The sequence below is a fragment of the Pyricularia oryzae genome, chromosome 2 (assembly GCF_000002495.2).
Source record: "Pyricularia oryzae 70-15 chromosome 2, whole genome shotgun sequence".
Classification (NCBI taxonomy): Eukaryota; Fungi; Ascomycota; class Sordariomycetes; order Magnaporthales; family Pyriculariaceae; genus Pyricularia; species Pyricularia oryzae.
In genome coordinates, this window is record NC_017850.1 from 4776674 (window position 1) to 4800917 (window position 24244).

The following is a 24244-nucleotide window of genomic DNA, read 5'->3' on the forward strand; positions in this document are numbered from 1 at the left end:
CCCACGACCACCCCTCCCTCTAGCTGTTAGTTAATAACACTTGCGGTCAGCTGAACGACAATCATGAATCAGTCCTGGTCTCCGTCATCCCCAGTATATTCATCTCATTAAGATCTCCATGCAAACGAATGCAATACACCTAGTCCTCAGCTACCTCCATGTAGGCAGGTAGTCGAGAAGTTAGGTAGGTACCTTGGGTAGGTAACTTAGTAAAACACTGATTTGATATCATTGCTGGGCGGAGGACAATTGACTATGGCGATAACAGACAAAAAGGCCTGTTAGTTAGTCTATTCTTTGCTATAATAACGAGACTGTCGGTAAATAGTGGTATATCTATGCAATATGAGTACAAAGTGGTTGGTAGCATCTTTCTTTCTAGTATACACAGCACGAGAAGCTGCATGTGTCCAGCTGTCAGTAGCGTGAGACACCTCATATGAGCCCCTCTTTCAGTTGTTTTACAGAGCGACTCTGGGGAAGTCGCAAAGAATTACATATGGTTGACCTGCAAAAAGCCGGCTGCTGGTTCTTCTTTTTTCAATCAATGGCTTGTCTGAGCGGTGTGCTTAACCTGATCCAGAGCCCGATTGCTTTTTGGGCTCATCTTTTTCCGAAGACTTGTTGCTCTCTCCTGAAGGCGCTTCAGACGAGCCTTCAGGTTTGCGGTGGCCTGGGTGGTTGGTAAGGTTGTGCCATATCGACTTCAAAAATCCTTCGTTCTGATGGGAGTCCGCATCGTTGGTCGAGCTGGATGTTTCGGAACTACCTCAGTGTTAGCAAAGAAAGCCGGCAGCCGGAGCGCTGCGTGGACTAAAACCCGCTCGATACCCCGTGAAGAACCAGAATCGGAGCTCCTTACCTAGGCATCTTGAAGTTCATGATACGCTTGGCTGTCTTGTCACCCATGTCTTCGGCCAGCATCTCGACGATAGTCCTCTGGTTGGCTGAGAGGTACTTGGGCATTGCAACCTTGAACTCGACCCGCAAGTCGCCCTTGCCGGCGTAGCGAGAGCCCAGTTTCTTCATACCCATTCCGCTCAGAGTAATGATGTCACCAGTGTTTGTTCCCGTGGCGACCTTGACGTTCACATCGCCATCGAGGGTCGGAATTTTGACTTCACCACCCAAGATGGCTGTGGTAAGCGGGATCGTGGCCGTGTATACAATGTCAGAGCCGGTCCGCTTGTATTTCGGATCCGCCTGAACACGGACCAGAAGGAACAAGTCGCCGCGCACCGAGCGGACGGACTCCGGATCCGCCCCTCCAGTGGCAGCTGCATCGCCCTCCCCATCCACGCGAAGCCTCATGCCATCCTCTACGCCCCCGGGTATATCGACCTTGATGGTGGTGCGCTCTCTTGTCACACCGTCGCCGTGGCATGTCCCACAGTCAGAGCCACGCGGCGTGACCGAACCCGTACCGGAGCACTTTGTGCAGGTCGAGCTGATCTGGAAACCGCCGTTAATGGTGTGTACCCGAGCGCCAGTACCCTGGCAGGTTTTGCAAGTGGTCCGCTGTGCTCCAGCTTTGAGACCACTTCCTTTGCATGTCTTGCATGAAACCAATGGGTTGATGGTTACGGTTTTGCTCGTTCCCTTGGCCGCCTCCGCGAACGATATAGACGCCTGGACCTCGATATTGTCTCCCACAACAGTCTGGGGCCCAAAAGGGTTCCGTCCACCGCGGCCACCGCGGCCGCCACCACCGAATGGACCCTTCTGGCCGGTGAAAGCACTAAACAAGTCCTCCATGTTTATGTGGGACCCAAAACCACCCTGTCCACCAAACCCAGAGAAAGGATGGCCTCCGCCAAAAGGGTTTCCGCCACCAAAGGGGTCACCGCCACCTTGGTTTGGATCGAAGCCTGCAGCTCCGAACTGGTCATATTGTTGTCGTTTTGTCGCATCGGAAAGAATCTCGTAGGCCGACTGGATCTCGCCGAATTTCTCTTTTGCTGTCGGGTCCTTGTTCGTATCGGGATGGAACTTTTTCGCAAGGCCGTAGTAAGCCTTTTTGATGTCGGATGCTGAGGCTGTCTTGTCCACCCCAAGGACTTTGTAGGGGTCCTTGTGGGCTGCAAGTGACCTTGATGTTGCGTGGAATGCCTATATTCCATGGGCATTGGGATAGTAGTTAGCCATAAACGTAGTCCTGAAGCATATCTTAGCTTATAAATTCTTGGAAGAGAGCTGACCCTTTTTGCGCCTGTACTTTGACCGACACGTGGAGGAGATCGAGAAGTCCGTCTACTGGGAGATATGGAAACCGAGTGCGACCTCGTTTGTTCATAGGCGCAGCTAGGAACTTTGCGCTGCCGACATATCGAGACTCGGGACAGCTGCCGCGCAGGGATAGCTGCTTTTGTAAAAAGGCCTGGATTCATGGCTGTGAAACAGGAACGAAGAGAAGAATTAGGAAAGAGAGGAGAGTGGTCAAATAAGCATAACCTTGATGCGTTCGAACAAGTAGTCAATGTCGGTTTTGAGATGCAGCCAAGTAGTTGAGGTTCAAAATTTTGGCCGTGCTGTGGTGGAGAATGCGCCAGAATCCGGGACTATCTTTTTCGCGTAAAGTCCAGACGATTCTATTCGTAGCTTCTATAGCAAGGCTTTTTTTTTTTTTTTTTTTTTTTTTTACTCTGCCAACGGCTGACGTCGGCATTGGCGCCTCAGGCACCCAAGTGGATCCACTTAAAATACAGAGTACATACAGCAATTAAGGTACCTAGGTACCTACCTGCCTAGGTAGTTAGGTAGTTTTGCAGCAATCACACCACTGGCAAAGCTTAACATTAACATAAAATAATCCCAATTTCAGCATTCTACTGTACTTTGAGAATTCGAGCATGAGAAGCTTATCAAACACACAATGCTACTATCATAGCTCTTCCTCCCAGAAGAGCCTTTGTTGATACAAATCCTCAGGCTGCTTGGGTTGAGGGACGAAGTCATCAGGAGAGCAGTTGAGTCTGTGTACTTCGGACTCCTTTTTAAACTTCCAAGGCCCTTTTCCATCGTCCCAAAACACTTGCTCCGTAGTCGTTTCTGCTCCCCTGGATACCTCGATCGTCTTACCGTCCTTGTCCAATGCTACACATATCCACTTGTCCTTGTGGGCATCAGCAACCTTCATTTCCACCTGCGCCCATGGGCCGACGGTCTTGGCACCTCGAAGCGGCATCGTGAAAGGGTCATTGGCGGGATAATCCTCAAATTTTCTCTCCATCTTCTTGGTTCCCTTCTCATCGGAGAAGGTTACTGTGGCCGTTGACGTCAAGTTGAACTTGGAATCGGGCGTGCTGCCATATTTGTTGTCGCACGCGAAACGCATGATCAACGACGGCTTGGACATCTTCCAGATGCCATCCGGGATCATCGTCTCGTTCTTGTCCTTGACCTGCACAGAGATCGGCTCATCGTCCTCGTTGTAGGCTATGCAGCGCTGAGCTTTGTTTTTGATGGTCATGTCCAGTTCGATACCGACATGCGTCCATGGCCCCTGTGCTTCGCGAGTTTGTACGTAATGCTCAAACACCCCCTCATAGAAGCTTGCACCCACCAACCCATCGTTTTGGGTGCCTCCGGTTGAGTTACCAAAGACAAGTTCGATGGATGATCGATGTTCCGGGGACATTCGAACCGCCACAGAGGATGGCATGTCGTCCTCTCTCGGGTAAGGTACTGCTGTGCAGACAGTGACAAGCGCGGCCGTAGCTGCAAGGTATTGCAGAAACATTTCGCTATGGTCAGTTGTTTTGTTTGATTTTTGTGTCTGTTGTTGTTGTTCTTGTTTTGTTTCTTGTTCTTATTCGCCGTGCAATTTTGCTTGTTGGTATTGGGCAATTCACTGTCTGGGATGCTACATGGTGATATGAATGGGATTTCCCGTCAATCTATATCACAGCAACTTAGGCCTCGATTTTGGTCCAGGCAGCCTGCTTTTTTCTTTGCTTACAAGAACTTACTAGTTCTAGAAGTAGTTCCTATAAGCTCTCGAGAACTTCTCGCCAAAGTCTTGGCCTTGATGTTATAGTGCCAGGAGCTCGGCACAGTAAGCCGACCCGACCACCCGCGAATTTGCCTAATTTAGGTTGATAGCAACCTATCTGACCAATGCTGCGCCTTTTCAGGCAGCCTAATAGATTACCTACCTATGCAGCTAAGCATTAAAAATAAACATTATCAACAAGGTTTTGGCAGACCAAATAAAAGGTAGTCATTTGGCCCTTGATATTTAATAAGATATTCAGCGTTAACAATTTATTTGTGTCTGGCTCTGGTCTTCTGTGCCACGTCTACGTCTCCCTGGTATCATCGCTCTTACATCTTTTTGTCAATCAACATAAAATGAAACAAACGCTTGTCTTTGTAACTGCGGCCTGCGGGCTTGCAGCTGCATCATCCACAAACAATTCCACTACTCCTCCCACAAACTCTTCTTCACAGCCTTTCGAACTCATCTTCCCGAAACCGGAGCCGACCAAGGAGCAACCGTGGACTATAAAAGTTGTTTTGTCCAGAATTAACACCAAGAAATCTCGTTTTACTGGTCCAAGCACGACCAACTTGTCCCTTGGCCTGACAGGGCGCGAGATGAGAGGAAAACCACCATTTCAAATTTACGATATGGTACCTGCATCTAGCAAAGTTGATCAGTCAGGACCTTATAACACAGTCACTTTCGACCTTGGCTTCGGTGACAAATATACAGGGAACGACAAGCGCATTTCTGACGCCATAACTACTTCGCAAGCCATGGTCAATGACCTACTACAGGGATCATTTACCGAGCGAGTTTATTGCACTTTGTTTGATGACAAGGGCCGCAAGATCGCCTTGTCATCCGACCCGTCTGACCGTTCAGGGGAATCGCCCAAGAGCATGCCCATGGTCGAATCGCCCTATTTCCCGCTATACAACGAAGTTACCAACGTGACTGAGACAGCAGTCAAAATAGGAGCGTCGTCTTTTTTCTTCGTGTGGGGAACGAGGGCAGTGACTAACGTGACTTGTAACTATGATTCAGCAAATTGGGATCTGGTTGGTTCGGGCGCCTACCATGTCACGTTGGAGGACAAACCTGCCAAAGCTGGAAGCAACACGACGAGCTCCCCGGGGGCTGTTTCATACACACAGCTGCAGCAAAACTATACTATGCTTGCTGAACTACCCCCTCAGCCGCCGACAACCGATGGTTCTTCGCCCATGATGCCCGGCCTTAAGTCGGTCTTCCCGCTGCCACCAAAACCCTCGAACGACTCGGTGGCAGGAGCAGACGGCGCTCCAAAGGGTTTACTGTCGGGCCTCAAAGCGACCGTCATTGGTGTAGCCAGAAGCGCATCCCTCCGTCCGGGGGCTTCTAGCGCAAAACATGAGTACAGCAAGGTAATGTTGGAGGTTGGCGAGTCTCTTCGACCCGATTCGCGTTGCCAGATCCTCGACACAGCAGGAAAGACGATCAGCGTGGCAGGCGAGGACGGAAAGGCGGTTACGACTTTTCCTATGGGCAGATATACTTTCCATGAGCCCAAGAGATCAACAGTGGGGAAAATCTTGTGTGGCCCGCAGCTCGGGCAATGATTGGTGTAGCTATTTACGTGTTCGAAAATATATGTAGACGTCATTTGCTTTCCCTTAAAAGAGTTTAGGTATGTGGTGTGAGGGAAATAAAGAAAACCAACAAGGAGAGTAAGAAAAAGAAACAAGTGTATCGGCATCTGAACATTATGCCCCTTATCGTCACAACAAGTACCGTATGTCTGAATGTACACATCGCCGTCCTTGCCGTCTCGGTATTCTTCCCACCATGATAAGCTATGTCCAGACCGCCCAGGTAGTCGATCATCATTCGTAAGTATATAGTCATTACAATTGTGTTCATAGTCGTACATTTCAGTTCTTCCTGCGTGTTCTCGTTGGCTTCGGTATACCGCTGACCGGTAGAGACGCCGTCGTTGCGACTTTGTGGACGAAATCAACGAGAACGTCGTTCTCTTGTATTGCCTGGCTGTTGTAATGCTTCTTCAACACGCCCGCCAGATCGTCTCGGCTTTGACGTCGGAAAGTCTTGGTCCGCCGCATCGTGGGCGACTGCAGTCCGATGCTGCCTGGCCTTCCAATGACCCATTGGTGGTAGTCGGTGAGGAAAGAGGTAGGGGTGGACAGGCGATGAGCCCGGCGGTATTTTTGGAGAAACGGTCTGTCGACCGAAGACCACTGAAGCTGTTTCGCACAAAATGATTGCCTCGGTCAGTCATACAGTGGAACGACATCTCGCGCGATCTGCGAGTCTGGAAAGCGCCAATTGAACTCACCACGCTGCCTGCAGCGCTTGGATCTTGCGCCTGGGGGTTGGACGCAGAGTTTGCACTCTTGGTGAGCGATTGTGCTGCGAGAGTTGCTGCCGTGTCGGCCGCGACGGACTCGCGCAGATTGGTGCCGGCGGCGCTGGCAACCCGACGCATTTTGGTGCCTCCGGAACCGTTAACTTGGTGATTGCTCTGAGCCCCGTTGGTCGCGTCTTTGTCCTTGCCATTGCCGTGACTTGTGCTGTCATTCTTGTCATCATGGCCGTGGCCATTTCGTGCTTTTGCTGGTGGCATTTGGAGAATTGTATTTTAAAAAATCCCGAGCGTCTGGCTGGTGTGTATCTGGGGAACATAGAATCGGCTGGTTTGCGGCTTGTAATGTCGAGTTTTATTACTATCACATTTCACGCGGCGATATTCGGGTCAGGATTTGCCAATGTCGACAATGAGTTGTCACTGATGTCGTTGCTATCTAGCAAGAAAATCGAGTTGAAAAGCAGTTTGTTGGTCGATGACGAGTGGGCTGGTCTGGGTCTTAATTCCCATCCAAACCTCAAGGGACCAACCTTGCAACTCTGATGACATCCAATGCCCCCACATGGTCCGGTCGTCATGCCGCCCATGCGTACCCCACTTTGCTTTGAAATTCGGGGTAGCGTTACAATACCTCGCCCTTACCATAGTAGTAGGTAAGTCGGTCACGCAGGGTAATTGAAGACATTTATAGTCACGAGCAAGCAAGCCCATGGCAAATGCAAGTCTCGTCTACAACAAAATGTAGGTCCCGATCACCACGAGAAAGAGTTCCAACTTGCTATTTGCTTGGTGTAATACTTGGTATCGTAAGCCATATGCCCCACCCACCATGAAGAAAACAGAAAACGCGGATTTCAGCTCGACCAAACAATGAGCGCTTAACATTGCGATTTTTGACCTGTCACCTTTGATAGCTGGTAGGTAGGTAGTTACCTACGTCGTAGACAAAGGGACTGTGTAATTACAACATATCCTATACCTCGGGAGGTAGGTACCAGCTTACAAATCCCTTTATTCCCTATGCCGGATTGGCTTTGCTGCAGCATTACATTGCACATCTACCAATATCCACTTTTATGAGGTTGAAGTAGCTCGACGACACTATGGTAAGGCACTCTGGCCCGGGAATACTCGGGCTTCTTTTTTTTTTCTTTTTCTTCCTCAGGCACATGGAGCCACATGGATTGACCCAGGCAGTTGCCACTTAAACGTGTAGTACGAATGTACTGGCGGGTCAACCCGAGCTTCATTCTGATTTCTGCAATTGATCGGGTTCTTTAGTGTAATTAGTGAAAGACCTACTTCGACACGCGGCATAAAATCGGGCTTAGCGGGGTATCGCTTACCCAGCACTACTGTAGTCGTCACTGCAGATTTCTGAGCGGGATTTATTTTAGTGGCCAGAGTCGAGACCAGACTAACAAACGTGCCGCTTCGACGCGGGTCTTTAGTTCAAGGAACTCGCCTTCTTTTTGCATCTAGCCCGAGTATCCAACCGAGCCAACCAGCCAACATACGCAAGTATGGAGCAGTTCATGCTTGATCAAGAGTGAGCCAAACCTATTCAATCAATATTTTCATACGTGACCAACACAAAAGTAACACCCTTCAGTGCGCGATCGTACTACTTGGAATTTTGCGCGCACGCTAGACATCCGGCTGAACCAGCTGTCGCATGTCAAAGTCATGGCTGATTGCCGGATTTTGATGAGGCAATGTGAAACTTGATTCTAAGGCGACAAGATGCCTAAATATCCACTCTGACGCCTGCAACCAGTCCAAAGTAAGTGGGTGTATCTGCGTAAATGTACGAAATAGCCTGGTTGAATGTAAGCTTCGTTACGAAGTAGGCGAGTCTTCCACCTGTGGTGAGGTGGTCCCTTAGCAAGCTTGGTTATGCATCTGTACGGATAGGCTGGTCGGTAAGTGGATTCGATACTAGGCAACTAGGGTCCAGACAATCTTGACAATGTCGTATATGCCAAGTCTCTTAGCTGGAGCTAAATCCCTGTCGAATACCACCGTCCAGACTCTTACAGTTCAGTAATGTGAGTGATTTCCTGTTGAGGAGGGGGGGATTTTCTTGAACGGCCTCGAAATAACACATACATGGCCCAAAACGATATCTGAGCCTCTCAATCGATTTCCTTCCACATTAGTTAGGTAGAGGCAACCAACCCGTTCATTTGATGTCTGGTCCCATGTGGAGATACTGCGGATGGAAGCAAAGATGGGGTAGGGTGCCCCGCACGCAGCGCACGGACCCTGATTGTTCTGTCTGTCAACAGCCGCAGTAAGATGGGATGCAGGCACGTTACGGAGGCACCTTCCGTACTTTCTCAACTTGGCCAGACCGGTCAGACGAAGAGGAGAGTCGCACATTCCTTTTATACCATCTGCCCGTACATAAATGTTCCTCCACAGGTAGGTAAGGTAGTCAAGGTAACTTGGGAGAGAAGAAAAGGCCGTAACGACTTTCCTTTAGGGACCACCCCAATGGCTACAACATGGGAGGCAAAATTTTGTTTCTATGTATGGTTTGTATGGTACCTCAGTACTATCCAGAATTGGTCTAGTATACCGTACGATCCTGCTTGTTGACCATCAAATCTCCAACACTCAAAATGCCGCGGCGAAACAAAAAGGTGCTGAGAGTAGCCACCCAATCGAGATTTTTCTTTTCTTTTCAAGATCCATCGCAGTCCTCCGTACAACGCACCTGAATCACAACGCACGCGCACATACAGTTGGGCGCCACAGCTGGGGGAGTTGCATATGTATGGAGTAACTTGGCCTCACCCTCACCCTCTCGTGAAACCCAGCTTGCCCATCAAGCCATCGCTTGCCTCCCCTCCCCTGCAGGCACATCCAATTAGGTGGTCTCGCTACCAAGCCCTGTTCAAAATTTGCACGTTTTAAAGAAACCCCCACTCTCTCCTCTCTCGGTTTGATTTCCCTACAAAAAAACTGCACCCACTTTCCCCAGAATCAAATCGCCGCGTTCTTCCTCGCGTCTGTCCTCGAGTCGGACAAAGAACTGGTGGCCGATACGCTCACGCTTTCAAATTCCACCTCCGAGTCAATCACCATCTGCCAAACGGATTAATATCATACTCTTCTACCCCAGGTGGCTATTCTAGATTTAGTCCAGATCTAGCTACCTAGGTAGGTAGCTAAATTCAAGCAGCGACAGCAATTGCGACAGGAACCAGCTCAGGAACAAGTTGCCGCTCCGGTTCGAGTATTGTCACCCTACTGGTATTGGTACGATACGGCACCTACGTCGTTGCGGGTTAGTGCATCCTAACTTTGACTCAATTTCTCTTTCGTCTTTTATATTTCTTTGTTTTTTTATGGCAAAATAAAGTATCCATCACAATTTCTGTTCCTTTTTTTTTTTTTGTGTTTGCTCTATTTTGGCTTGCATACACTATTTCGACGTGCATCATGCAAGGAAGGGAATCTGAGAGCTTTCGAGCTATGAGATGATTTCTGCAAGAAAACCAATATCTTCAAGTCTCCTAAAAAGGAATCGAATCAAATACCTGCACACCAAACACCAACGGAATGGCTGCCGCACTCCTGGTCCTGGCAGCCAGACAGCACAGGGATTGGTGTGGGGAACAACAAGTGAAGTCATCTTTGAGGATAGTCAATTCTCATCGACATGGACCGTACCCGATCATCTATCTATTGCCGATCAGTTCATTACACCTTTGGTCGCTTGCGATTCCTTTGGTGCGGCCAATGTGTGTTGCAAGAACTTGGAACAGACATGCATTCATTCACTGCACATCACCACGGGCCGATTCTAAGTCTCGATGCAAATGAACGAAGCCAAGTCGCTGACAAACGTCTCCAGTCGACACATACCTAGGGACCGGGACGGCCAATTCTCACTCTCAATCTGCACCTGACTATACGCGATACAGTAGTAACCAGGTTTCAGGACTGAGTTGCTGTCTCGTTGCGTTGATTTTGGCTCTGTTTCTACCGATTTACCTCGATCGCCTTTCTTTGCCAAGTTTTCTGCTCATGACTATCGGACCACGCGGAACCACTATCTGCAGGTTCCCGGCGAGCTTGCTCCCATCTACCTGCATAGCCATGCCAACCTGAACCACTTGAACCCCACGATCTGGGCCTCTCTACAGAGCGCGTCTCTCGTCGTCTGTCATCGACATCTCCCAAATCATCGAGGGCGACATTGATATCAATCATCACAGTTCATACCTTGGTTAAACGCTCATAACCATCTGCGGTGCGACCACCACGCTGAGCCCCTCGTTGCGGACCCCCACTGGCTCCTTTTGGCATCTCCCTAGTTGCCTTGTCCTGTCTGTAAATTCCCGGGGCAGTTGCGAACGGTTCGGTCGCACGAACAACGGCTTTTCCCTATAGTCGAGAGGCACTGTGCTTTGGCAGTCCACAGACAATGGCATCTGCCGCCGTACCTTCCTGTGCAACAGCAACCCTCATCTTAGATGATGCCGAACAACTGAAGCCCAGATCACTCTCGAACGGCAATATGTTTCAGGGCCAAGAGCCGACCCCTCCGCATACAATCAAGCAGGAGGACTCGGATAGAGCTCGCCCCCGCAGCCAGTCACACGACTTGGACGAAGATGATAAGCGCGACCTCAAGCAAGTAACGCCCGACGACGGCGCCCAAGATCCCGAGAATTCGTCACATTCCGACGGCGGCCCGGCTCGAAAACGTAGAAGAAGCCGCAAGGGCTTGGATAAAAAGTTTGAATGCTCTGAGGAAGGCTGCGGGAAGAGCTACTCGCGAGCAGAGCATCTGTGAGTTCCTAGGCCGCTCATATCTGCAAGTTATCATCTCTGCTGACCAGAATCGACAACAGCTACCGTCATCAGCTAAATCATGCACCCAAGAACATATTCTACTGTGGCATTGGCGACTGTACCCGTAGTTTTGTCAGACAGGACCTCTGCAATCGTCACAAGGATCGTCACACTGCCAAAGGATCATCCCTTAATCGTAAAGACAGAGATGGCTTCATGCCTCAGCCCAGTTCGCCTTTTGCCACAGGAGTCAGCTCTGCGTTTCCCGTGCCCAGCCCTACTTCCCCCGCGGATCGCCGGCGAAGTATTCCTTATCCTAATGCGGTTCCACAACATGTTCACTATGGTTCCGCAAATCCCTCTTTTGGACAGCAGACCGCGGTGTCTCCGTCGACCTACTCACCGACCATGCGCCAAAACCCTCTAGGATACACACAGTCCCCAGTGACGTCTACCCAGGCTCAACCCCACTCTCTGCCTCTCCATTCGTCCCCAGGAGTTCATCCTCGACGGCCCAACGTACCGCCTGATGGAAGTCCCTATGGTGTACTGTCACCAGTATCAACACACAACGGGTTTTACAGCCATCAAAACACACCCCAGACACAAATATTTACCGCGCAAAACAACTTTCCACCGCTAGATCTGTCACCCATATCCATGTCTCAGGCAACGTCCCCGGTCATTCCTCCAGATTTGGGCCAGAGCACGCCCTTCGCCACCACCGCCTTCCAGGCCGAATACAGCGACCAAGTAGGGCAGCAGCGAGGAAGCGACCTGATGATGCTTGATCAGATGACCATGCCCCAGACAATGCCAGTCTTTGGGAGTGACAACATATACCACAAGTCACCCTATGCTGGTATGCCCGAGGATTTCATGGCATATCTGTTCAACACAGGGGGCAGCCAGCCCAGTGACTCTCCACAGGGTCGGATAGCACCGACCCCAAGATTCAGCCAGTAAGCTTTACCATGCATTCCTAAATTTTTTATCTTCACTGAGCCCAGAGAGCCCGCTGACCCGGCCCTTTCTTCCAAAGCTATGGCGAATTTCATAATCAGTACAGCATTCCTTATGAGCCGTCACAGCTTGGTTTCTTCCCTCAGCAAGTAATGTCTGTTACGAACCTGCTCGATCAAAATCTCCCAGAGTCCGTCATCTCTGAAGAGAAGAGTAGCGAAATCTTTGAATACATCAAGGAGCGATTTCATGGTATCGAATCTGCCCCTGTTGAGCGTCAGAAGGAGAACATCGTTGAGGGTGACCGGTCCCAACCTTCCCACATGCTCAGCCGACAGATGATGCAAGCATACATCATGTCGTACTGGCTGCACGTCAGCGACCAGGTTCCGATTCTGCACAAGCCTACGTTCCAGCCAGACAAGGCCCAAAACCTACTCCTAATTGCCGTGATGATGATAGGCGCTGCCTGTCTTGACAAGGAGCATGGACCCAAAATTAGAACTGCCGGAGCGCAGCTATCGAATTTCCTGGCGTGGGACCTAAGATGGGCATTGTTCAGGGACTCTCAAAACTTTGGACCTCCTGCAAAACTATGGGTGTTTCAGTCCTTATTGCTCCTGGAAATGTACGAGAAGATGTACTCAACAAGACAGCTACACGAGCGAGCGCATATTCATCATGCAACAACCATCACATTGATGCGCCGCGGCAGGTCTCTCTTAGGAAAGTCGGCATTAGACTCGCCGCCGACTGCGCAGCATGGCTCCCGTCAATCTTCGACTTCGGGGGTTGCACATACTCCTGATGAGTGGTGGAATCATTGGATTACCAACGAGTCCACCCGTCGTGCCGCTTTTGCCGCCTTCTTGATCGACTCGATTCACGGCACCATCTTTGGCCATAACGTGGTAATGGTCGCGCATGAAATGCGTCTCCCGCTGCCATGTGACGATAATCTTTGGAAGGCGACCAGTGGCGCCGAAGTTGGCAGGCTCGAGGCTAACCTGCAGTCAAACAACATTAAGCCAATATCATTCCTGGAAGGTCTCAGGCGGACCCTTGGAAACCAGCCCGTTCAAACGAACGCGTTCGGGCGCACGGTGCTCATTGCCGGTCTCCTTAATGTCAGCTACCACATGAACCAGCGAGATCTCCAGGTGTACTCATTGGGCCGGCCCGCTTTGCAATCTTTGGGCGGAAGGGAAAAGTGGCGACAAGCTCTCAGGCAGGCCTTCGACGTTTGGAGGGACGAGTTCGACAAGGCTATCAAGAGGGGTGACATACCATCCGAAGTCTACCTTTATGGCCAGGACAAGCACAGCGAGGCAAACGTCATCTTCGAGGGCCGTACGGTGCTTCACAGCCTAGCCCACATGGCTATGCATGTGGATATCGTCGACTGCCAGATATATGCTCGTGCAAAGAGGCTGCTGGGACGGCCAATTGGCACCCAAGACCTAAACAGCTCGAAGCGACGGATGAAGGATACTTGGGCACCATCTGCTCATGCCAGGGACGCGGTTTATTACGCCCTTCAGTTTCTATCGTCCGTCCTCATGCCCAGAAAGCTCACATCCCCATCCATGCAGCCTCCTGTCGGGCGCCAGACGCCCGAGGAGCCGTACTCGCCGCAGGCCGACGTGCTCATGCATCGGCCCTGGGTGCTCTACATTGCAGGCCTCATAGTCTGGTGCTACGGCTTTGCGATAGAAGGCCCTTGTGTCGACTACATCGTGGCACCAACCAAAGAGGGGCGCATAACTCAGATGCAAGAGTACCTGCATAAGTATGCGAGCGTGGATACGCCTGAGATGCTCAGCGAAAAACGTGGCATGAACGAGAATACGGCACTCCTGATGGTGCTCAGAGACTCCTTTGAGATGACACGGTGGGAACTTCTTCACGAGGGTGCAACGCTGCTCAATAACTGTGTGCAGCTCAATACCGGAGTGCTTGTCTGAAGTCGACAGGCGATATGAGACAGTCAGTGGAGATAACAGCGCTACTTTCCGCCTGACAAAAGTGAATATCTCAGTGTTCATGTTACAAGCATTTGGACACATGGTTTCTCGATATCGCTTTTTAGCTGTATTAGCTTAATCTTGTGGCTATAGCATTGACACGTAAATATACATAATCTAGATACCCACGTTCTTTTTCTTTGCTCTCTATATTCTCTGCCGTTAACTTGGAGCATACGAAGAAACTAAATTCTGGTGTGATGAACACATTTGCAACTAGTTCTAGTCGGGGGTGGTACAAAAGCGCTTTTCCTATCATATTACCATGAGTGCAAAATATGGGCTTGTGGCAGCATGATACAACACCAGGTTTTGTCATGTTAAGGACCAGCAGTATGGATATGGTACTCTGGTGTAATCCAAACGGCAATAACATAAGTTTGTAGATTTGTACAAGGTATCGGTGTGCATATGGACCTATTCGTACAACAGACGCCAAGACGTATCCAGAGGAATATATTCTATAGTTGTTGGAAAATTGAGAAGAAGACGAGGTCTGCTGTAAAGAATATTGACAAAAAGTTGCTGATTAGATTGTAGCACCGTCTGATCTCGGCGCTTTCTGGAGTGCTGGTAGTGACAATCGTCAAAAATCCATACCAAGTGTCTATAAGAGTTTTAAGTTCGAGAATAGTGAATAGTAATCCTCGGATTACGCAGTTGTTCAGCCCAAACATATCATGGGCCTCTATGGTGCATTCGAAGCCCGGATGGGTGTCGTGGTGGATGAACCTGGTACTGGTGGTGATGTTGTGGTTGAGAAAGATGTGGTTGCTGCGGGTGAGGTGCAAGCGTTTGTACACCCAAAGATGGCATCTGCTGCGGTTGCTGGGGATGATGTTGCTCATGAAGTTGGGGCGGCATTGGGTTTCCGGCTTGGGTTGTTGGATGTTGGAACATGGGCACCCCGTATGCCCCTCCACCGCCTATACCCATACCGCCAACCATTGGTTGGTACATGCCATTTGGGGGTGGCATCATGAAGTTTGCAATCTCGGGCATCATACTGATCCAGTCCATATCCATTGGAGTGAAGTCCATTTGATCGTCCGACTGTTGGCTGTCATGGAACTGGTTCATGCCATCGAATCCGCCGTATATCGCAGGACCATCCAAGGATAATGCGGCGCTGACTTCAACAGCGCCTTCTGCAGAAGTCATGGGCGGGGCAAATTGTAAAGGGTGTTGTTGTTGTTGTTGTTGTTGTTGGGGGTGCTGCTGGTGCTGCGGCTGCGGCTGCGGCTGTTCGTGCTGTTGATATGTTTGCTGTTGGAGAGAGGGCGCTGTAAAATTAAGACGAGCTTGAGGGTCATGATGAACAGCTCCATGGAGTGGCTGCTGAGGCGTGTTTGCCGCCGTAGAGCCCGAATTCTCGAGTTTTGGTTCAGTCGGAGGGGCCTTGCCGGTCAATTTTCCCAGTGTCTGCCGCAACATTTGTATAAATTCGGGCGTGGAAAGAGATTTTCCGCGTCGAGCCTCGGCGGCCATACGGCCATCCCAAGCCTTGACGAAAACATGCCCAAGGGCGACATGGACAGGGCTTCGCAGGTTGCGCATGAGGCCACGGCGGCTATGATTTTCGACAATGGAGTCCCAAGCTCTCTCGACCATGTCACCGAGACGGCGCACTTTGAGCTCATGAGCCAGTAACATGTACCCCGGCAGTGGGAAATACATCTGGGAGTACCAAAGGAAACCTTTGAGTTCGCCTGCCGCATATATGGCATTATCGTAATCGACGATACGTATGGCCTCGGCGAAGAGAGCATTTCGCTCTGTCAGATCCTCGGCCAGGCCGCCGGCGGCACGGCGCAAGTAGGATATAACGCGCAGTAGGCAGAGAGCCTGCTTTGTGAAAAGGTAGGTGAAGAGGTGTAGTGGGATCTTGCGATCACATTGCCTCAGGTACGTCTCATCCATATACCGACAGAATCCGTCCAGATCGTGAATAGGGAGGTTCAGACTTGCGGCATTTGATACGACATCCGGGACAGATGGAGATGGCGAGAACTGGAATCTGGGCCTTGAACTACCGGTTGACTGCGGAGTTTTGGGAGAGCTGCCCGAGCTGGCGGTTGTGTAGGCTGGGCCTTGACCACCAGCCGGCGCCGCCATGACCAACTCGATGCGCGTTAATAGAAAAAACACCTCGGTCGGTCCAGAATACGTAGGAGGCGAATCCTTGGCGTGGACGTGCAGGTCACCATCGTTGATGTTGAGTGGCCAGTTGCAATCCGAATTGCTCGATGTGAGAGCTGTCACCGTTGAGCCGGTGATCTGGGCTATGCGTCGATCGAATATAACCAGCACCCACCACAGACGCCGACGCATTTCGCTCTCAAATGAAGGCAATCCGAACTGTGCACCGTCCCGGTGGATCCCAAGACGCTGGGCCATGCGCACAGCTATCCCAATAAGACAATACAGCGACCTGGGATCCACGTGTTGCCTCACGCTGAGGAGGTACAAAACGTAAGCTTGCAGAGCCATAATGTCCGGACTCCTCATGAACCCGGCGTTTATGAGAGCCTGCTGCGTTGCGGCGTGGTACCTGCTGATCAGGACTCCTTTCTCAGTACCGAGTGTACTCTGGACCTCGTCGTCCTGCATCGAAGTAACCGCAATCAGGTATATGCTAAAGAGTAGAGCCTCGAGTGGTTTTGATATCTTGGTAAGGTCTTTGCCGGCTTCGATTATCTGGCTCTGTAAACTCAAGAAGTGTGTGATCTTGAGCAATGGGTTGATGTTGTCTATGTATACTTGCCATAAGCTGAGCATCTGCATTGGCTCGGGGTGTTTGCGGGCCAAGTTTGCTACTACGCGCTCGCCGCCAATCACGAAGGGAAACCCGTCGTGATTATTAAACATCTTGTCGAAGGCATGATGGATAGTGTGGCCCTCGTGTTCCTCATCTTCGGAGCTCTCGTCGAGCAACTCTTGAGCATACTTTTTAAAAGCTTGATGTTAGAAAACGAGGTCCAGTCTCTCTCGACAAGTCCACGTGATCGAGGGAAGGTTCCTTACGTCTCTGTGATGCGACGCAGAATCCCAATCATCCAATAGGAGACTGTCTTCCTGCGGCGAGGTTTTTAGGCCGCCCAAGTTTTTCTCCAGCTCATCCAAATCATCGCCTGCAACGATGCCTGATGGCCTGAGGTCTTTGGACATGGCATCAAAGGCGACTCCATGCTGAGCCAGCAGCGACTCGTAGCGTTTCAACCGGTTGATGAGATCACGTTGGAGCGTTTTCTTGGCCCCTCGAGTCCTGTTGGGGGGCAGAGGTGGCTCCACATGGCACTCAACGCCTGCCTTGACGCAATTAGAACAAGGCTTGGTCTTGTCGCACCTCACTTTTCGTTTCTGGCAAAGAACACATGAGTGACCCCTGGTCACCTTGACGATGGACTCGGCAGGCGGAGCGACGGGGCCGGACTTGGGTGCATTGGCTAGACCCGATGCTGAGGTAAGGACTTGGCCGGAAGGGTTGGCATTCGGGTGTGCAGTGCCAGCGCCGTTCGTGGGTGATGACACATCGGGGCCGGCGCCGGGATCCACCTGTCCAGAAGAACGGTGGACCAAGCGAGCCGGGCTGGACAGGGCGTTGTGGACATGGGCGGGATCAGCTGACAGGGACGACATGTCGGCCTGTCCGATGTTGTGCTGACGTACAACGCCCAACGCTCGGGACATGGGACAGGGAGTCGGAGCTGAGGCTGACGCTCGGATCCGAGAGAGTCCTTGGTACAGCGATCAACACCCTCGTAACACAAATTGAACCATCTGACACAAGACAAGTGTAAACAAGCACGCTCCCGGAGTGTCAAAAGGGAAGTTCCGAAAGCTAGGGCCGGCCGGGGTGGGTGGGTTGTTGCTTACAGCAATGCTGTTGGTGGCGTGCTTATTTTCTTTCTTGCTTGCTTTCCCCCCTTGCGTGATGCTTTTGTCCGAAGGATCCGTCACGCTACCGGACACCACACAACGACAAAAAAAATTAAAAAAAAAAGGTAAAAATGGAAACAAACAAACGAATAAATAAATAAGTAAATAAAATACAAAGGCCCGCGCGTTACTGACCCACGGGATGGAGAAGAATGGAGAAAGGCTCTAGAACAGTTCAGATGACAGAAGTAACCGACACCTGGCACCTAGTCCGGTCTTCGTTGGTTGGCTGCCAAGTGGATGGGACGAACACAACAGCGTTCAGCTCAGCTAAGATCGGTCTAGATCGGGTCCGATCAGATCAGGATAGGCATCTGATAGAATTGAGAAAGCCGACCTCCGATAGTATTGGTAAGGCAGTCCGGAAATGGATAGATGGGAGTAGTGATTATGCGTGGTCTTTTGTCCTTTTGTTTTATTGGAACAATGTGTAATGGCTCGGCTTGCTTCTTTACACAGCCACTAACTTGATCTTGTTTTTTTTTTTTTTTTTTTTTTTTTGGAGGGGGAGGGGGGTTAAGTCGAGCAAGGGTTCAATTCTCGTCAATGAACTGATTGAGTCGATAGATGACTGATACAATTGACTGATCAAAAGGACGTAAACCGAAATTTCTGGCACTCGTTCGTTTGTTTGTACACCAAATAGCCCTAAGAAATGAGAATAGGAGGTCTACCCTAGTTTGAGCATTGGGCGGGGGAAGTAGAACATAGAAAGCCGGGCGCTGCGTGCTACTTTGGATCGATTTGCCGTCAGACACGGGTAGAGTGAGGGGAGGCGTGCACGTCAGGCGCTGCAATTGGCAGGTGAAGCCAAGGCGTGGATAACTCTTGCCTACAATCAAATGGGGTCCATAAAATCTCGGTCCCGAACAATGTGCTAATTAATTACTGGAAGTCTGAGACCGATAGGCGGGAAGAGGGGAAGGAGCCTTACCCAGTGAGGAAGGGTGCCACGGAGGATCAAGCTACCTACCTTACTCCACATTATCCGTAGAAGGAAATTGGAATAAATTAAAAATAAAATAATAAATAAATAAAAGAGGATTCGGGACCGACCCTAATTGGGGAAGTCACGAAATGTCCGGCAGGAGCTTTTGATTCGATTGTTTGCTTGCTTCTCTGAAAAAACCACACTACACCAACCGGACTGTTGTCGCTAACCTACCTTAATTGGCAGCATAAGCAAACCACTAAACGTTTGTTCCAAAAATACTTGCATACAAGCATTACGCCCAAACCTAGCTCAACGGTTCAACTTGTTGCTTGAATCTGTATCACGTCGAGAATGTTTTCGATCAATATGCAGTCTGCTGGAGGCAATTTTCATCATGTTTATATTGATTGTCTTGTCGTACAGGAAACATACCGCACCCGGACGGCATGATTTCGTGAGCGGTTGACGCGCCCTCGGTTCCTGGCGTTTAGGCCATCCGCCGTCGCCTTGTCAGCACGGCTGAAGCTCAGACTGACAACCTAGGTGTTGTCTGGTCAATACATGATCATCTATCTCCCCCTCTTCGTGTCTACGTTCTACTTTCCACCCTTTTTTTTCTTTTACTCCTTTACTCCTTTCCTCTTCCTCGATGGCCCCCATCCGTTGCCACATTCCTGCCATTGATTTGGCATCATAGTCTGGACGCCCACTGTATGAGGTCCATGGGTGGCAGCATCTCATACAGTCAACAATCTCCATGCCGCCACTGGGTGTTACTTCCCTGATGCTCATTATCTTGCCTCTCGCATCTTGACTTGTATAGAAATAGATTAAACTTGGCCAACCTCTGAACCTCCTGGGAGTTTTCAGCACGCCATGAATTACAGTCCAAGATCACCGTCGCTCAGAAGCGAGAAGGAGACACGGCCGGGCGGCAGAGCTTCTACTGACGATGACATCGAGGCGGCTCAGCCGGCAATCCATGATGCGGTCGTTGGCGCAGGCACCGATTCCGGGAGAGCTGATGAAGCTCATTCCGCTCCCCTGGCCCGAGAAAAACATGCCGGAGCCCCAGCCGAAGCAAAGGGGCACAGCTCTTCAGACACTGCCGCCGTAAGCCCTGGAGGCATGTATAACCCACGCAGCCTAAGGTTCTGGGCAATCATGGGCTGCAATTTTCTCGCCCTATTCCTGGTGGCTCTCGACCGAACGATACTCGCCACCGCGGTGCCCAGGATAACAGACGAGTTTCACAGCCTGGGCGATGTCGGTTGGTACGCCTCGTCATACATGTTGACCACCTCAGCGTCACAACTTTTGTTCGGCAGGATATACAAGTTCTACCCTACGAAATGGTAAGCTATGCTTTGCAACTTCACTAACCCGCCTGTTTTTTCCCTATCACTGCCATTCTACAGCCGCTAACACTGAAGTCGTTGGACAGGACGTTCCTCGTGTCCATCGTCGTTTTTGAGATTGGTTCTGCCATATGTGGCGCAGCACCCACTTCAACAGTCTTCATCGTGGGAAGATCCATTGCTGGCCTAGCATCGGCCGGCATATTCACAGGATGCATGCTGATGTTTATGATGGTGCCGTTACACAAGAGGCCCATGTTCCAAGGCCTTTTTGGCATGACGTTTGGTAAGCTTATATACGCCGCAATCCCACAGTCGAAGGCTATTATTGTAATTGCCCATTTTTGCCTGCCTGCCTGTCAGCCTGCCTTCCCCGCTCTTGAAATAATCCTCCTGCTGCCTAAGGCGGCGTGGTGTGATTCTGGCAATATTGGAGCATCTATTCTGGTCCCTCGTCGTACATCATTCATCTACCCGTCTCTTGTGGTAACTTGAAGGCCAATCATACTCATCAACAAACCGCCGAATCCCCCCTGCCGCACGCCTATCTCCTGCTATATTGATTCCTATCACGTTACTAATCTGGGGACTTCTAGGCCTTGCCTCGGTTATGGGCCCCTTGGTCGGTGGCGCCTTCACGGGAACAGTGACTTGGAGGTACTGTAGCGATATCCCTGTTCCTATTGGTCGTGGACCAATCTTGCGGTGACTGACATCTGCGCGATATTCAGGTGGTGTTTCTACATGAACTTGCCAATCGGACTTGTGGCCTTCATATGCATGATCTTGTGGTGGACTCCGCCCGAGAAACCCACGGAGCCGGCGCCGCTCCTCACGCATATCAAGCGTCTTGATCCACTCGGATCCTTTTTCTTTCTACCCGCCGTTGTTTCGTTGTTGTTGGCATTGGAATGGGGCGGCTCGACCTATCCGTGGAACAGCGGCGTCATTATCGGCCTTCTAGTGGCATGTGCAGTTTTGGTCTCGGCTTTTGCGGCCGTTCAGATCTTGCGTCCCGAGACGGCCACGATCCCGGCACGAGTCATCACACAGCGCAGTGTCTTGTTTGCGACCATCTTCACCTTCTTTGTCGCAGGCGGGATGCTCATGTGCGTCTACTTCCTTCCGATATGGTTCCAGACAGCCCAAGGGGTTGACCCGCTGCGCTCGGGTATATACACTCTGCCGCTGGTTCTCTCGCTCGTTGTCTCGAGTGCCATGTCGGGCATCTTTACGTCGAAAATCGGCTACTATATGCCCTCGATGCTACTATGTCCTGTCATCATGGCCGTCGGCGAGGGTTTGATGAGCACATTCAGCCCAACCACGGACTCGGGCCACTGGATCGGTTTCCAGTTTCTCACAGGATTTGGCCTAGGCTTCGGCATGCAAACTGGAGGCTTGGCCATTCAGACTGTCCTGCCCATGGCCGATGTCTCGACCGGAATTGCAATCAACATGTTCGCCCAGCAGCTAGGAGGTGCTGTGTTCACTTCGGTCGGGCAGGCAATCCTGAGCAATGTGTTGGTGAAACAGTTGGTGGGCGTTGATGGGCTACAGGCAGAGGAGATTATCAAAGGGGGTATCACCAACCTTCTTAGTCATGTGCGCCGCGAAGACCGAGGATTGGTTGTAGGCGCATACAACTTTGCCTGTACCAGGATTTTCTTGGCCGCCATGGCACTCAGTTGCTGTGCCCTACTGTGCGCTTTCTGCATGGAGTGGAGAAGCATCAAGAAGCCGCAACCAGAAAACGGTGTCCCTCAAGGTGCAACCGGCGACACGGCCCCAGCTCTACTCGTCAAGGAAGGGGCCATGCCCGGTATCAACTCCTGTCCAGACGCTAACCAGGACGCTACAAGCAACAAAGAGTTCGGGGAGAACCCCCTACTGACAGATACTAGATCAGACTTGGGTCCGAGAGACGTCGACAGCAGCACAGAATCGGAGGCTAACATCGCAGACAAGCCCGTGAACCGTCACTCACTTGGGCACAATGAAACTTCCGTCATTGCGAAACACACCAACGGTCTTGTGATAGGCATCGTGCCGTACGCGGATACCCCAACCGATGAACCAACGGAGGACAAGTTGTTTTCTGAAGATACCCAGTCGGACCTAACGCCGACAACATTGGCAGAGGCAGAGGCGGAGATAGAGGCAAGTGCAAAGGCAGAGAAAGAGACGATGGCAGAGAAAGAGATAGAGCCAGAGAAAGAGGCAGTGGCAGACGCAAGGGCAGAAGCAGAAGCAGAAGCGGGTGCAAATACAGAGGGACGGGCAGATGGCAGTGATGGCGACAGCTTTGTGACAGTTTCGGAGGATACTAAACTGGACGGGCAAGCCAAAGACCAAGGAGAAATGCTGCCTCGCGGCAGCCTAGACCTACTCTTCCTACTCACACCAGGGGTGCAGAGAAGCAGCAGAGGGGACACTAAGCCAGAGGAATCGGAAAGATCGCAGGCTCAAAAGCAGCCATGAGAACCCAGACATATCAAGGGCTGATTCTTGGCTCATCTATAGAACTATACAGCGATGTCACTTCAGCTCCATCTCATTAAATTGTAATGCGCCTCAGGGCCGCTAGGAGCATCTCTATCTTTTGTAAGCTACATAATTATATATTCCAGCATTCTAAATAATGAATACAAGGATGGCAAAAGTGGCAGCAATAATGAATGGTAATGGTAATAATTACTACGAGTTACAAATCACTGACCTCGTGAAACTAAGCCATTAGAAAGACAAAGTGGTTACATTGATATGCAGCTTGTCATGGAGCTCACCTGGGCCAGGTGGGGTGGATTGGGGCCTTACTCAGCATCGTGGCTTAGGCTTGTTGGCTTACATAGCCATTTGATACTGGGCTGCCACCAAGGCCGACTTTGCAAAAACTTGTCCAGAATCGATCTAGTGGCATTTTATAGAGTCCAGAGTAGCTTGTATCTACGAGAAGGATACCGCTTTTCCCCGCCTCGAGTTGCAATCCCACATGTATATATAGGTAGCTGCCAAGCCCAACATCGGATTTGTTTGGCGTGTGCTGTAGAAGCCGTTATATCCGTTTATACCTAACAAAGCCCATCACTAGACTAGTATGTGGATCTAGCTGAATGTCTACCCCAGGAGATACAGTTCTGGCTGGGGCTTCAAAGGTGATTTTTGTTCCATGCTGGAATAAACCCTTGTTTCTTGTTTTACGAAAAGTAAGTTCTCACCCGAACCACCACCCCGGGTAAACGATGCATCAGCAGAAAAGGCACAGGGGAGGCCTTTTAATATACGTCATACTGTTTTTGGATCAGCAGGCGCTATTTTTGAGATTATATGGAAGGCAACGCCAAGGACGAGTTACTGGGTTTGCTCTCGTATTCTGCACAAGGAAAGATAGTAAAAGAGCAATATAGACACGAGGGCCGCAACAATTTGCCATTGGTATCTGAAACCTTCTCTTGTGGAAGAGATTTCAGTGAATCCTACTCTGTCCCAAAAGTAAAGGGCTTAGCTGCCAATGTTTCCCTGCGGAAGCATCCGTCAGAAGCAAGCACTCAGCCTCTCTGAGTGCATAGGTACATATATGAGCTTTTCTGAATAATGCATTAACCAATAACAACTTCGATGAGCGGAAAGACGCTCCTTTCAGAGCTTGGTAGGGCAAGTGAGATGCGATTTCTCAGCCGACGCTTGCTTCGCCTCAATGGGTAGCCGCAATGTAGCCCTTTGGGGGCGCCTCCACCCCATTGATATGTGGGTGCTCTTCTCTTGTTAAACGCTAAAGCGGTGACTAAGGAAATGGGGGGTACATCAAGGAACTAGGCTGCTGGGATACGCAGAGCATTTGGAATATGCCCATACCATCGTGGCAGGCCCAGC

General features: G+C 50.6%; 7 protein-coding genes across 7 annotated transcripts; 4 read left to right on the forward strand and 3 right to left on the reverse strand.

Moving 5' to 3' along the window:
• Positions 1-254: 254 nt before the first annotated feature.
• Positions 255-2584, reverse strand: MGG_11144 (chaperone dnaJ). The gene is made up of 3 exons (XM_003714728.1): positions 2199-2584; positions 863-2109; positions 255-765 (listed from the first exon to the last, which is right to left on the reverse strand). The coding sequence occupies exons 1-3, from the start codon at positions 2385-2387 to the stop codon at positions 570-572; spliced, it is 1632 nt and encodes a 543-aa protein (XP_003714776.1). The 5' UTR covers positions 2388-2584; the 3' UTR covers positions 255-569.
• A 188-nt stretch (positions 2585-2772) lies between these two features.
• MGG_15324 (uncharacterized protein) lies at positions 2773-5840 on the forward strand. The gene is made up of 2 exons (XM_003714729.1): positions 2773-4054; positions 4134-5840. Exon 2 carries the CDS (start codon positions 4351-4353, stop codon positions 5581-5583), a length of 1233 nt encoding a protein of 410 aa, XP_003714777.1. The 5' UTR covers positions 2773-4054; positions 4134-4350; the 3' UTR covers positions 5584-5840.
• On the reverse strand, positions 5532-6863 carry MGG_11142 (uncharacterized protein). The gene is made up of 2 exons (XM_003714730.1): positions 6318-6863; positions 5532-6225 (listed from the first exon to the last, which is right to left on the reverse strand). Exons 1-2 carry the CDS (start codon positions 6603-6605, stop codon positions 5896-5898), a joined length of 618 nt encoding a protein of 205 aa, XP_003714778.1. The 5' UTR covers positions 6606-6863; the 3' UTR covers positions 5532-5895.
• Positions 6864-8152: 1289 nt separating this feature from the next.
• MGG_15764 (uncharacterized protein) lies at positions 8153-9453 on the forward strand (the record flags this gene model as incomplete). The annotated part of the gene is made up of 5 exons (XM_003714731.1): positions 8153-8176; positions 8262-8269; positions 8377-8395; positions 8772-8789; positions 9334-9453. 5 exons carry the CDS (start codon positions 8153-8155, stop codon positions 9451-9453), a joined length of 189 nt encoding a protein of 62 aa, XP_003714779.1.
• A 1329-nt stretch (positions 9454-10782) lies between these two features.
• Positions 10783-14408, forward strand: MGG_01776 (uncharacterized protein; the record flags this gene model as incomplete). The annotated part of the gene is made up of 3 exons (XM_003714732.1): positions 10783-11150; positions 11213-12115; positions 12196-14408. 3 exons carry the CDS (start codon positions 10783-10785, stop codon positions 14078-14080), a joined length of 3156 nt encoding a protein of 1051 aa, XP_003714780.1. The 3' UTR covers positions 14081-14408.
• MGG_01777 (C6 zinc finger domain-containing protein) lies at positions 14270-18595 on the reverse strand. The gene is made up of 2 exons (XM_003714733.1): positions 17165-18595; positions 14270-17086 (listed from the first exon to the last, which is right to left on the reverse strand). Exons 1-2 carry the CDS (start codon positions 17828-17830, stop codon positions 14819-14821), a joined length of 2934 nt encoding a protein of 977 aa, XP_003714781.1. The 5' UTR covers positions 17831-18595; the 3' UTR covers positions 14270-14818.
• A 588-nt stretch (positions 18596-19183) lies between these two features.
• MGG_01778 (aflatoxin efflux pump) lies at positions 19184-23049 on the forward strand. The gene is made up of 4 exons (XM_003714734.1): positions 19184-20368; positions 20458-20657; positions 20968-21028; positions 21103-23049. Exons 1-4 carry the CDS (start codon positions 19890-19892, stop codon positions 22850-22852), a joined length of 2490 nt encoding a protein of 829 aa, XP_003714782.1. The 5' UTR covers positions 19184-19889; the 3' UTR covers positions 22853-23049.
• Positions 23050-24244: the final 1195 nt, after the last annotated feature.

What these genes read in the sequence shown, in the direction of transcription:
- MGG_01777 (XM_003714733.1), bottom strand. Translation starts at nt 17,830, where the DNA reads ATGTCCCGAGCGTTGGGCGTTGTACGTCAGCACAACATCGGACAGGCC. An exon ending in CTGCGTCGCATCACAGAGAC is followed by an intron (nt 17,087 to 17,164) that starts GTAAGGAACCTT and finishes GCTTTTAAAAAG; the next exon opens with TATGCTCAAGAGTTGCTCGA.
- MGG_11144 (XM_003714728.1), bottom strand. Translation starts at nt 2,387, where the DNA reads ATGAATCCAGGCCTTTTTACAAAAGCAGCTATCCCTGCGCGGCAGCTG. An exon ending in AAAGTACAGGCGCAAAAAGG is followed by an intron (nt 2,110 to 2,198) that starts GTCAGCTCTCTT and finishes CATGGAATATAG; the next exon opens with GCATTCCACGCAACATCAAG. An exon ending in ATGAACTTCAAGATGCCTAG is followed by an intron (nt 766 to 862) that starts GTAAGGAGCTCC and finishes ACACTGAGGTAG; the next exon opens with TTCCGAAACATCCAGCTCGA.
- MGG_11142 (XM_003714730.1), bottom strand. Translation starts at nt 6,605, where the DNA reads ATGCCACCAGCAAAAGCACGAAATGGCCACGGCCATGATGACAAGAAT. An exon ending in CAAGCGCTGCAGGCAGCGTG is followed by an intron (nt 6,226 to 6,317) that starts GTGAGTTCAATT and finishes TGTGCGAAACAG; the next exon opens with CTTCAGTGGTCTTCGGTCGA.
- MGG_15324 (XM_003714729.1), top strand. Translation starts at nt 4,351, where the DNA reads ATGAAACAAACGCTTGTCTTTGTAACTGCGGCCTGCGGGCTTGCAGCT.
- MGG_01778 (XM_003714734.1), top strand. Translation starts at nt 19,890, where the DNA reads ATGAATTACAGTCCAAGATCACCGTCGCTCAGAAGCGAGAAGGAGACA. An exon ending in AAGTTCTACCCTACGAAATG is followed by an intron (nt 20,369 to 20,457) that starts GTAAGCTATGCT and finishes GTCGTTGGACAG; the next exon opens with GACGTTCCTCGTGTCCATCG. An exon ending in CCTTTTTGGCATGACGTTTG is followed by an intron (nt 20,658 to 20,967) that starts GTAAGCTTATAT and finishes GGGGACTTCTAG; the next exon opens with GCCTTGCCTCGGTTATGGGC.